The 12,230-nt window shown below is 54.5% G+C and overlaps 1 protein-coding gene across 1 annotated transcript; it reads left to right on the forward strand.

Annotated features, from left to right (window-relative positions):
* Positions 1 to 3: 3 nt before the first annotated feature.
* TBCB (tubulin folding cofactor B) lies at positions 4 to 10,540 on the forward strand. Its single transcript, XM_055239740.2, has 6 exons — positions 4 to 291; positions 653 to 796; positions 5,322 to 5,418; positions 6,137 to 6,328; positions 10,046 to 10,118; positions 10,263 to 10,540. Exons 1-6 carry the CDS (start codon positions 178 to 180, stop codon positions 10,375 to 10,377), a joined length of 735 nt encoding a protein of 244 aa, XP_055095715.1. The 5' UTR covers positions 4 to 177; the 3' UTR covers positions 10,378 to 10,540.
* Positions 10,541 to 12,230: the final 1,690 nt, after the last annotated feature.

A 12,230-nucleotide genomic window follows, 5' to 3' on the forward strand; every position in this document is an offset into this window, starting at 1 on the left:
TGGCGGTGGGGAAGGGACGGCGGCGATTGGCGGACACTCCTGGCAGGAGAGCGCGGATTGGTCAGGCTCGGAGCAGGAGGCGGGGCTGATAGCCCAGCAGCAGCAGCAGCGGCGGCGGCTGCGGAGCGGGTGTGAGGCGGCTGGACCGCGCTGCAGGCCTCGGCAGGGCGCGGCAAGATGGACGTGACGGGGGTGTCGGCACCCACGGTGACCGTTTTCATCAGCAGCTCCCTCAACACCTTCCGCTCCGAGAAGCGATACAGCCGCAGCCTCACCATCGCTGAGTTCAAGGTGTGGCCATGGGGGCGGGGTCCGGAGGGGCGGGGCGAAGAAATTGGGGGGTTCCCGGAAGGGGGAGGTGGGGAGGGGCCGGGGAGCGACTGGGCGGGTCCGGAGGTGATCCCAGGCTGCGGAGGCTGGGGACCCGGTCGCGGCGGGGCGGGTTCGGAGAGAACTCGAGAATGCAGAGACGAGGGCCGGGTCCAGCGAAAAATCCGACGGTCCAGAGGGCGGGGACAAGAGGCGAGGGGCCGGATTTCGGCCCCGTGCGTCCTGACTGGGGGGTCTTTTGGAGGAACAGGGACGTAGCGATGGTCATTGATGCAAGGGGCGGGGCCCCTGGCCGCCTTCTCACCCTGCCTCCTCCTCGCAGTGTAAACTGGAGTTGCTGGTGGGCAGCCCTGCTTCCTGCATGGAACTGGAGCTGTATGGAGTTGACGACAAGTTCTACAGCAAGCTGGATCAAGAGGATGCGCTGCTGGGTTCCTACCCTGTAGATGACGGCTGCCGCATCCACGTGAGGACTCTCTACCTGGGACACTCCCCCGCCCCACCTTTCATTTGGTTATTCAACAGACACTTGCTGGGCTTTGCCCTCAGTCATACCCAAGATAGGTCCTGCCTTCGTGGAGCCTCCAGTGCAGCCTGACGAGAGACAGACCCATCATTAGACAGGGACAGCCTAGAGTGGTCTGGGCTGGGATCAGGAAATCCCAGGGGACTGGGGCCACCCAGAAGAGGTGCCTGACTCCACCTGGGAGAATCAGAGAGGGCTTCCTGGAGGAAGGGATGTCTGAGCTGAGGGATGAGGAAAGGGTGACTTAAGAGAAAGAGGTGGAAAGGAAGGAGCAGGGTGTACAGAGGCCTAGAATGTGAGGTAGGTCACGGTGAGCGACCAGGCTGGACAGCTTGGGAGAAGCCAGAACATAGAGGATCTCTTTGTGCATCCACTCAGCACATCCTTTCTGTCTTTTTTTGAGACAGAGTCTCACTTTGTTGTCCAATCTGGAGTGGAGTGCAGTGGCACTATCTGGGCTCACTGCAACCTTCACCTCCTGGGTTCAAGTGATCCTTGTGCCCCAGCCTCCCGAGTAGCTGGGATTACAGGCGCCCACCCAGCTAATTTTTGTATTTTTAGTAGAGACGAGTTTTCGCCACGTTGGCCAGGCTGGTCTGGAACTCCTGACCTCAAGTGATCAGCTCACCTTGGCCTACCAAAATGCTGGAATTACAGGCGTGAGCCACCAAGCCTAGCCCCTTTCTGTCCTTATTCCCTCCCCACCTCACTCAGTCTGTAGCAGCCACATTGCTCCTTGCACAGCCCAGGTGAGCTCGGCCTCTGGACCCTGGGCCTGAATGGTTCTTTTGTCATATGCCTGCGTGCCTCACCTTTCCTCCCTGTCTTAATTTAAAGTGTCAGCATTCTAGTGAAGCCTTCACTGGCCTCAGTGTTAATGTTTACCTCATTCCTTTCCCCTTCTTTGCTTTATTGTAGATTTTTGTGTTTACCAGTAATTCTCCTCTGACACACTCTGGATTTCTCTCATCTGGTTTATTTACTCTTTGCCTCCCTGGATTCGAGTGCCCTGAGGGCAGAAATTTTGATCACTATAATTCACTGCTGTGTCCCCAGTACTTGGAATAGTGCCTGGGACAGGGAGGATAGTCCATGAATCGTTTTTTGTTTTGTTTTGTTTTGTTCGAGACGTTTTGCCCTTGTTCCCCAGGCCGGAATGCAGTGGTATGATCTCAGCTCACTGCAACCTCTGTCTCCTGGGTTCAAGCTATTCTCCTGCCTCAGCCTCCCAAGTAGCTGGGATTACAGGTGTGCACCACCACGCCTGGCTAATTTTGTAATTTTGTATTTTAAGTAGAGATGGGTTTTCACCATGTTGGTCAGGCTGGTCTTGAACTCCTGACCTCAAGTGATCTGCCCACCTCGGCCTCGCAAAGTGCTGGGATTACAGGTGTGAGCCACCGCGCCAGCCCTGTGAATCATTGTTGAATGATGAATTGAATCCATAAAGTAAGACTGCAAGGATAATGTAATTATCCCCATTTTGCAGAAGAGAAAACTTAGCTTCAGGGTGGAGTTTATTTATTTATTTATTTATTGAGACAGAGTCTTGCTCTGTCTCCCAGGCTGGCATGCAGTGGCGTGATCTCGGCTCACTGCAACTTCTGCCTCCCCGGTTCAAGCGGTTCTCCTGCCTCAGCCTCCCGAGTAGCTTGGATTACAGATGCCTGCCACTATGCCAGGGTAATTTTTGTATTTTTAGTAGAGATGGGGTTTCACCATGTTAGTCAGGCTGGTATCGAACTCCTGACCTCAGGTAATCTGCCCACCTCGGCCTCCCAAAGTTCTGGGATTACAGGCATGAGCCACCGCACCCGGCCCAGAATCTACTTTCTTAAGGATGAACTGTCAGTAGCATTTTGGCCCCAGTCTGCATGACTAGAGAGAACTGCTTCTTTTTTCTCTGGTTGATTAACTGTTCATTGCCCATCTGTGTTGTGGCAGGGGTTTCATTATGACTGCATCTGAGAAGTTCTAGTGTGTGAGGCAGATGTTGGCTAAATGATCAGAGGACTGAATGTGAAGGGTCAGGGGAGACAAGGGCTGTGTAGGAGATCATGAAGCTGGGAGACCCTATCCTGGGGTACCTGATGCATCAGTGAGGTCTGGGAGGACATCCTGGAGATAGTGCTGCTGGAGCAGAGACAAGAAGAATAAAAAGAATTGGTCGGGCTTGGTGGTTGACGCCTGTAATCGCAGCGCCTTGGGGAGGCTGAGGTGGGCAGATCACTTAAGGTCAGGAGTTCGAGACGGTGAAAACCCATCTCTACTAAAAATACAGAAATTAGCTGGGCGTGGTGGCAGATGCCTGTAATCCTAGCTACTCAGGAGGCTGAGGCAGGAAGATCACTTGAGCCCAGGAGCTGGAAGTTGCAGTGAGCCGAGATCACACCACTGCACTCCAGTTTGGATGATAGAGCGAGATCCTATCTTTAAAAAAAAAGTTAACTAAAGATGGGGAAGGGGTGCCCTAGGAGTGGGGCACAGCCCAGCAAACACTTCAAGGTGGGAAGGAGCGCGGTGGGGATTAAGACAGGCCACTTCTGTGGCCAAACAGCGTGGAAGCTGGGGAGGACCCTGACCTGGCTCGCGTGTTCACAGGCCCCCTCTGGCTGTGTGTGGGGAACAGATGGTGGAGTACAGGAAGAGTAGGGAGACCAGGAGGGGGCTGCTGTGAGAGTCCAGATGAGGGGACGAGGCCTGGAGCTGTGGGTCAGGCCTCTGCTGGGTGCACAGGACTGAGCCTTTGGGCCACCCTGTGCAGCTGAAGCTGAGGGGTACGGGTGGGTGTTCATAGGCACCTCATAGGCAGTGGCATCTTTGAGCAGGTTTCATACCGGGTGGTTCAGGTACACACAGACCTCCCAGGCCACTCAAGGAAGGTGTTCCAGAGTGGAGCCACTGGGGAATTTTTACGTTTTCTAAAATTCTTTTTCTCTTTATAAATATCACCTATATTCATTGTTTAAAATAACAGAACTTCACAAATTTGTGAAAATTCTCAACATAGCAGAAATTCTCAGTGATGCTTGATCCAGAGATAAAGGCCATTCCTATTTTGCCATGTTAGCCCAGTGGCTTAGGCCAGACACCTCAGGGTGTTCCTTGGGCCTGCTGTCTCCCTCACCCCCACATCCACTCTCTCAACAAATCCTCTCTGCTCCACCTACGAAAACTTCCCTGACCCTGGTCCAACCTCCATCCTTCCCCCAACCTCGCCATCCTGGCAGCTTCCTCCTTGGCCTCCCCACTCCCCATCTCAGCCAGAGGGAGCCTGGTACCACCTGAGTCAGGCCAGGGCCCTCCTAGCTCAGAGCCCTGCCCTAGCGGCACTTTGCTCCAGATAAAAACCATAGTCTAGGCCAGGTGCGGTGGCTCATGCCTATAATCCCACCCAGCACATTGGGAGGCTGAGGCGGGAAGATCACTTGAGGTCAGGAGTTCTAGACCAGCCTGACCAGCATGGCGAAACCTCATCTCTACTTAAAAATACAAAAATTAGCTGTGCGTGGTGGTGCATGCCTGTAGTTTCAGCTGCCCGGGAGGCTGAGGCAGGAGAATCACTTGAACTTAGTGGGAGGCAGAGGTTTCAGTGAGCTGAGATCATACCACCACACTCCAGCCTGGGCGACAGAGCAAGACTCCGTCAAAAAACAAAAGGAAACCCAAAGTCTCCGGCAGTCCCTTGTGTCTTCCACTCTCCCTCTGGCTCGCTCCACCCCACCCATGCCACCCACTCCAGAGCGTGAAGGACATTTCTACCTCTGGCCGTCTGCACCTGCCGTTCTTGCTCATCCTTCTGGCCTTGGCTCAAACATCCCCTCTTTTGGGAAGCCTGCCCTCCCATGCTCCTTAAGCCTCTTCCCTGTCATATTTTTCTCCATAGCCATCCTCCGGTGTTTCACAGGTACCTGTTCCTTTGTTTGTGGTTGGCCTTCTCCCTGCACAATGAGCACAGCCTGAGGGCAGAGTGTGTCTGTGTTTACACTGAGTCCCCAGCATGAGGCCCAGCTGGGCCCCTGGGAGCTCAGAAACCAATGAATGAATGAATACTGGGAGCAGAACAGGAAGAGATGCTCTAGGGCCTGAGGTTGGTGCCAGCTTAGGAGAGTCCCAGAGGCCCAGGGAGGAGACGCGCCGTGCACAGGGCTGTGGGCAAGGCCTGAGCTCTGCCAGTTGGACTCTGTGACTTTGGGGCCCTTGGTGATGTTGATGCCAGCAAGCGGGGAACTTCTGGGGACAGAGGCAGCCTCTGGGAGCTTGGATGGGGCTGAGGAAGGGGAGGTGGCCAGTGTACGTAGCTACTTCTCCCTTCCGCCGGGCTCAGGAGAGGAGAGAAGGCTGCAGTACAGACGAGGGAGGGAGATGCGTTTTTCCCAGATGGGAGACACTGAAGTCCCTGCACCCAGCACCCAGGCCTCCCTGGCCAGACCCTGATCCCCACGGAGCCCTTCCCCTCACACAGGTCATTGACCACAGCGGCGCCCGCCTTGGTGAGTATGAGGACGTGTCCCGGGTGGAGAAGTACACGATCTCACAAGAAGCCTACGACCAGAGGCAAGGTATGGGCAGGTGGGCGTCGAGGGGCGCGTGGGGGCCAGAGGGAGTATGTGCAGGTGTGAGGGCGGGCAGGGTAGACAGGGCCCCTGCAGGGAGGCCAGTGGTGTAGGAAGGGGGGGCCGAGAGCTTGGGAGGATATAGGGGTGAGGCTGGGAGTAGGGACAGACGGGTGCCTGGGGTGGGAATGAGGGCCGCGAGGTGTCGGGGTGGGGGCAGTCAGACGTGGTGGGGGGAGGGCTGGGAAAGTGGAGGGAGTTGAGGGGTAGGTGTGGGGGCTGGGTGTTGTCAGGGTCAGATGGGGGCATGGGGCGGTCGGACGGGGTGTGGAGGGCAGGACAGGTGGAATGCGAATGGACAGGGTGGCGGTCAGTGAGGGCACCTGGGACGGATCAGAGTGTGGGGGAGACCGGGGGCCTCAGGCCCGGAGGAAGGCGGATGATGAAAGCAGATGTACGCTGAAGGGGTGAGAGACCATGGGTCCGAGACCACGGGTCCTGTGGTGAGGGGTGCAGGCGGCACCCCTTCCATTTCTGACTGTGGCGGGGGGGGCCCTAGGAGTCCTGGGAGGGGCTAAGGCTGTGGTGGGATACCTGGGGCTTGGGTGACAGCCCTTTGTCACCTGGAAGAGAGAGTTCCTCCGTGAATGTGGGCCCCTTGTGGGTGGTCATCCTGTTAGGCCCGGCTGACACCCCAACTGACCCCAGCCCCCTCTGCCCACAGACACGGTCCGCTCTTTCCTGAAGCGCAGCAAGCTCGGCCGGTACAACGAGGAGGAGCGGGCTCAGCAGGAGGCCGAGGCCGCCCAGCGCCTGGCGGAGGAGAAGGCCCAGGCCAGCTCCATCCCCGTGGGCAGCCGCTGTGAGGTGCGGGCGGCGGGACAATCCCCTCGCCGGGGCACCGTCATGTATGTAGGTGCGTGGCCCGCGGGCCCCGGGGTCCCGGGCTCCAGGGCTCCAAGGCCGGGAGGAAACGTTGTGGACGCAGTGGAGCCTCGGAGACCACGCTCTGCCTTGGGGCGCGGGGTGGGGGGACTCAAAACAATCTCAGTCCCTGGAGATGGCAGAACCATCGGCCAACACTGAGAGCCCAGAGTGTTTGTGGAGGGAAGTGGGAGGCACAGGCGGAGTGATCTGTCCAGCGACAGAGGAAGCAGAAGCCAGAGTCATGCGGCCTGTGCGCTTCGAAGCGTGGAGCACAGTGCCAGTCGCAGTGGGGAAACGGGCGGCGTGACCAGGGCAGGAGTGAGGGGAACACAGGGGGCTGTGTGAGCCCAGAGGAAGCACCTGGAGGCTGGGAGCATCTGAAGGAAAGGAGGCAGCAGCCAGGTGAAAAGGGAGGAAGAGTTCCCGCCAGAAGGAGTAGCGGGTGCAGGTGAGCAGAGCGCAGGAGGTCCACCTGGGGAAAGGGAGCGGGAGGAGAGGTGAGAAGTGTAGTCAGGGGCATGGGCAGGGCGGCGTCACAGTGGAGAGCAGTGTGGATTTTTTTAAAAAGAACAGGCTAGGCATGATGGCTCATGCCTGTAATCTCAGCACTTTGGGAGAATAAGGTGGGAGGTTTGCTTGAGCCCGGGAGTTGGAGGTTACAGTGAGCTATGATTGTGTCATTGCACCCCAGCCTGGGCAGCAGAGAAAGACCCAGTCTCAAAAAAAAGGCTGGGTGCAGTGGCTCACACCTGTAATCCCAGCACTTTGGGAGGCTAAGACAGGAGGATCACTTGAACCCAGGAATTTGAGACCAGCCTGGGCAACATAATGAGACCCTGTCTCTGCAAAAAAAAAAAAAAAAAATCCCACAAAACTTTAGTCAGTTGTGAGCACCTATAGGTGCCCTAGCTACTTGGGAGACTGAGGTGGGAGGATGGCTTGAGCCCGGGAGTTGAGGCTGCAGTGAGCTATGATCGCACCACTGCACTGCAGCCTGGGTGACAGAGGGAGACCCTGTCTCAAAAAAAAAAAAAAAAAAAGATTCAGGGGGTACATGGGTGTGTTGCCTGCTAGTGGGTGGGGACCGGGCTTCTAGTGTACCCATGACCCAAATTGTGAACATCGTACCCAGTAGATAATTTTTCAACCCTCACCACCCTCCTGCTTCTGGCGTCCCCACTGTCTGGTATTTCCGTCTTTATGCCTGTGTGTACCCATCCCCCAGTCGTTTGCAGCCACTAATTTACATTCTGTCTCTAATTTGCCGATTCTGGATGTTGCATAGGAATAGGATCATGCAATCTGTGGCCTTTTGTGACTGGCAGCTTCCACTGAGCAGAGTGCTTTCAAGTTTCATCCATGGCATGCCTGTGTCAGTGCCACACTGTTGCCAAATAGTCCTGCATTGAGCACATAGACTACATTGTATCCAGTCACCAGTTAGTGGATGTTAGGGTCATTTCCACTTTTTGGCTATTATGAATAATGCTACTATGAACCTTCTTCTTCTTCTTCTTCTTCTTTTTTTTTCTAATTTGAGACAGCATCTGGCTATTGACCAGGCTGGAATGCAGTGGCGCAATCTCAGCCACTTCAGCCTTAACCTCTTGGGCTCAAGCCATCCTCCCACTTCGGCCTCCTGAGTAGCTGGGACTACAGGTACTCATCACCACCCCCAGCTAAAGTTTTGCGGTTTTTTTTGTAGAGGTGGGGTTTCGCCATGTGGCCCAGGCTGGTCTCAAACTCCTCCCACTCAAGTGATCGTCCTGCTTCAGCCTCCCAAAGTGCTGGGATTACAGGCCTGAGCTACCGTGCTCGGCCTGAACATTCTTTTATAAATTTCTTTCTGGCCTGGCGCGGTGGCTCATGCCTGTAATTCCAGCACTTTGGGAGGCCGAGGTGGGCAGATCACCTGAGGTCAGGAGTTTTGAGACCAGCCTGGCCAACATGGTGAAACCCCATCTCTACTAAAAATACAAAAATTAACTGGGTGTGGTGGCGGGTGCCTGTGATCCCAGCTACCCGGAAGGCTGAGGCAGGAGAATCGCTTGAGCCTGGGAGGCGGAGGTAGGGAGCCAAAATCACGCCACTGCACTCCAGCCTGGGTGACCATGCAAGATTCCATCTCAAAAAATAAAAAATAAGTTTTTATGGGGACATTTGTTTTCATTTCTCTGTGCCTAGGAATGGAATCCCTGGGCCACATGGTAACACTGTGCTTGACTTTTTGAGGACCTGCCACAATGCTTCCCACAGCAGCTGCAGCATTTTTCATTGCCGCCAGCAGTGCACAAGGATCCCATTTTGTCCTCGTCGTCACCAGCACTTTAGTCTGCCTTTTGCTTACAGTCATCCACTGGTGTGAAGTGGAACATCGTTATGGTTTTGATTTGCACTTCTTTGGCGGCTAATGATGTTGAGCATCTTTTCGTGGCCATTTGTGTATCTTCTTTGGAGAAATGTCTATTCAGATCCTTTGCCTTTTGTTTTTTGTTTTTTGACACACAGTCTCACTCTGTCACCCAGGCTGGAGTGCAGTGGTGCTCTCAGCTCATTGCAACCTCTGCCTCCTGGGTTCAAGCAATTCTCATGCCTCAGCCTCCCGAGTAGCTGGGATTATAGGCGAGTGCTACCACACCTGGCTAATTTCTGTATTTTTAGTAGAGACAGGGTTTTGCCATGTTGGCCAGGCTGGTCTCAGACTCCTGGCCTCAAGTGATCCACCTGAGCTGGTGGATCTCCCAAAGTGCTAGGATTACAAACATGAGCCACCGTGCCCAGCAGTATGTCGGGTTTTTTTTTTTTCTTTTGAGACATAGTCTCGCTTTTTGCCCAGGCTGGAATACAGTGGCATGATCTCAGCTCGCTCGTTGCAACCTCCACCTCCCGGGTTCAAACGGTTCTCCTGCCTCAGCCTCCCGAGTAGCTGGGGCTACAGGCGCCCGCCACCACACCCAGCTAATTTTTTGTATTTTTAGTAGAGATGGGGTTTCACCATGTTAGCCAGGATGGTCTCGATCTCCTGACCTCGTGATCCACCCTCCTCGGCCTCCTAAAGTGCTGGGATTACAGGCGTGAGCCACCGCGCCCGGCCAGTATGTCATCTTTTGAGAAGTGTGTGTTCATGTCCTTTGGCCCTGATCATGGCTCACTGCAGCCTCAACTTCCTGCTGCCCACTTTGGAATGGGATTTCTTTTTTTTTGCAGGGTGGGTGTTGAGTTCTTTGAGTTCGTTGTATATTCCTCTGCCCAGTTTTTCACTGGGATGCTGTCTTTTGTCACTGAGTTGTGTATTAGTTTGCTAACAAAGTACCACTCAGTGACTTAAAGTTATTTCTCACAGTAATGGAGGCTGGAAATTCAAGATCAAGCTGTCAGCAGGTTGGATTTATTCTGAAGCCTCTCTCTCTGGCAAGGCAGCAGTGCCATCCCCCTTAGGTTTTTACAAAGCCCTCACTGGCTGGTGTCTTCACCCAGTGAATGGGGGACAGAGGTGGTAGCAGGGACACCAGTGAAGTGGCTACCATATTAGTCCGGGCAGGAGATGGAGGTGGTCCTAGTGGTAGCAATAGAGGTAGCAAGAAATGGTTTTCACCAAGACAGGCTTCTACTCAATGGGCAGGCATGGATCCAGGGTGATCCTGAAATTTCATGGGGATTTCTTCTATGTCCAGAAGCTTCACAGGGATTTCTCTTCTGTTGGCAGGTCTCACAGATTTCAAGCCTGGCTACTGGATTGGTGTCCGCTATGATGAGCCACTGGGGAAAAATGATGGCAGGTAACAAGAATTCCCACTCAGGTGTCTGTGTGTGCGTTTGCGTGTAAGTCCATGCGTGCTGCTTGCTGAGCTGCCCATGCCAGCATCTGGAGTGGAGCCATGTGAGGGTCCTCTGACCACACCCACCCCCATCCTGTCCTGCAGTGTGAATGGGAAACGCTACTTCGAATGCCAGGCCAAGTATGGCGCCTTTGTCAAGCCAGCAGTCGTGACGGTGGGGGACTTCCCGGAGGAGGACTACGGGTTGGATGAGATATGACACCTAAGGAATTCCCCTGCTTCAGCTCCTAACTCAGCCACTGACTGCCCCTCCTGTGTGTGCCCATGGCCCTTTTCTCCTGACTCCATTTTAATTTTATTCATTTTTTCCTTTGCCATTGATCTTTGAGACTAATGCATTAAATTCACTAGAAACCCAGAAAGTATTTAGAGGACTTGATAATTTGGGGACCCACTGGGTAAATAGTGGCCCTTCTGTATCAGGGGCCAGCCTCTGTCTCCTTATATCCTGTTGTTCTCCCATCTTCTCATCATTCCCACCTCATCTGCTGTAGCCACCAGGAAGAAGGGGAAGGGAAGGGAGGGGATATTCTTTGCCTTTAAAAATGATGTACAGCCTGCCGGGCACGGTGGCTCACGCGTGTAATCCCAGCACTTTGGGAGGCCGAGGCGGGTGGATCACGAGGTCAGGAGATTGAGACCATCTTGGCTAACACGGTGAAACCCTGTCTCTACTAAAAATACAAAAAAATTAGCCAGGCATGGTGGTGGGCTCCTGTAGTCCTAGCTGCTGGGGAGGCTGAGGCAGGAGAATGGCATGAACCCGGGAGGCGGAGCTTGCAGTGAGCCGAGATCATGCCACTGCACTCCAGCCTGGGCGACAGAGCGAGACTCTGTCTCAAAAAAAAAAAAAAAACGATGTACAACTCTGGCTGGGTGCGGTGGTTCACGCCTGTAATCCCAGCACTTTGGGAGGCCGAGCTGGCAGGTCGCTTAAGCCCAGGAGTTTGAGATCAGCCTGGACAACATGGCAAAACTTCATCTCTACAAAAATACAAAAAATGAGTCAGGTATGGTGGCGCATGCCTGTAGCCCCAGCTACTTGGGAGGCTGAGGTGGGAGAATCACTGAAGCCCAGAAGGTCGAGGCTACAGTGAGCTATGGCACCACTGCATTCCAGCCTGGATAACAGAGCAAGACCCTGTCTCAAAACCAAAAAAAACAGGCTGAGCATGGTGGCCCACGCCTGTAATCCCAGCATTTTAGGAGGCCGAGGCGGGAGATCAAGATCATCCTGGCCAACACGGTGAAACCCTGTCTCTACTAAAAATACAAAAATTAGCTGGGTGTGGTGGCACATGCCTGTAATCCCAGCTACTCAGGAGGCTGAGGAAGGAGAATGGCTTGAACCCAGGAGGTGGAGATTGCAGTGAGCTGAGATCGTGCCACTTCACTCCAGCCTGGCGACAGAGTGAGACTCCATCTCAAAAAAAAAGAAAAAAAGCCAGGCATGGTGGCTCATGCCCATAATCCCAGCACTCCGGGAGGCAGAGGAGGGCAGACCACTTGAGTTCAGGAGTTCAAGCCCAGCCTGGGCAACATGGCAAAAACCCTGTCTCTACAAAAAATACAACAACAGGCCGGGCGCGGTGGCTCACGCTTGTAATCCCAGCACTTTGGGAGGCCGAGGCGGGCGGATCACGAGGTCAGGAGATCGAGACCACGGTGATAACCCCGTCTCTACTAAAAATACAAAAAAATTAGCCGGGCGTGGTGGCGGGCGCCTGTAGTCCCAGCTACTTGGAGAGGCTGAGGCAGGAGAATGGCGTGAACCCGGGAGGCGGAGCTTGCAGTGAGCCGAGATTGCGCCACTGCACTCCAGCCTGGGCGACAGAGCGAGACTCCGTCTCAAAAAAAAAAAAAAAAAAAAATACAACAACAACAAAAATTAGCCAGGTGTGGTGGCACACACCTGTAGTCCCAGCTACTTGGAAGGCTAGGTGGTAGGATCACCTGAGCCTTGGGAGGTAGAAGCTGCAGTGAGCTGTGTTCACACCACTGCACTCCAGCCTGGGTGACACAGCGAGACTCCATGCCGACACCAGCATGTGG

This window comes from Symphalangus syndactylus, chromosome 13 (genome assembly GCF_028878055.3).
Source record: "Symphalangus syndactylus isolate Jambi chromosome 13, NHGRI_mSymSyn1-v2.1_pri, whole genome shotgun sequence".
NCBI classification, from domain to species: Eukaryota; Metazoa; Chordata; class Mammalia; order Primates; family Hylobatidae; genus Symphalangus; species Symphalangus syndactylus.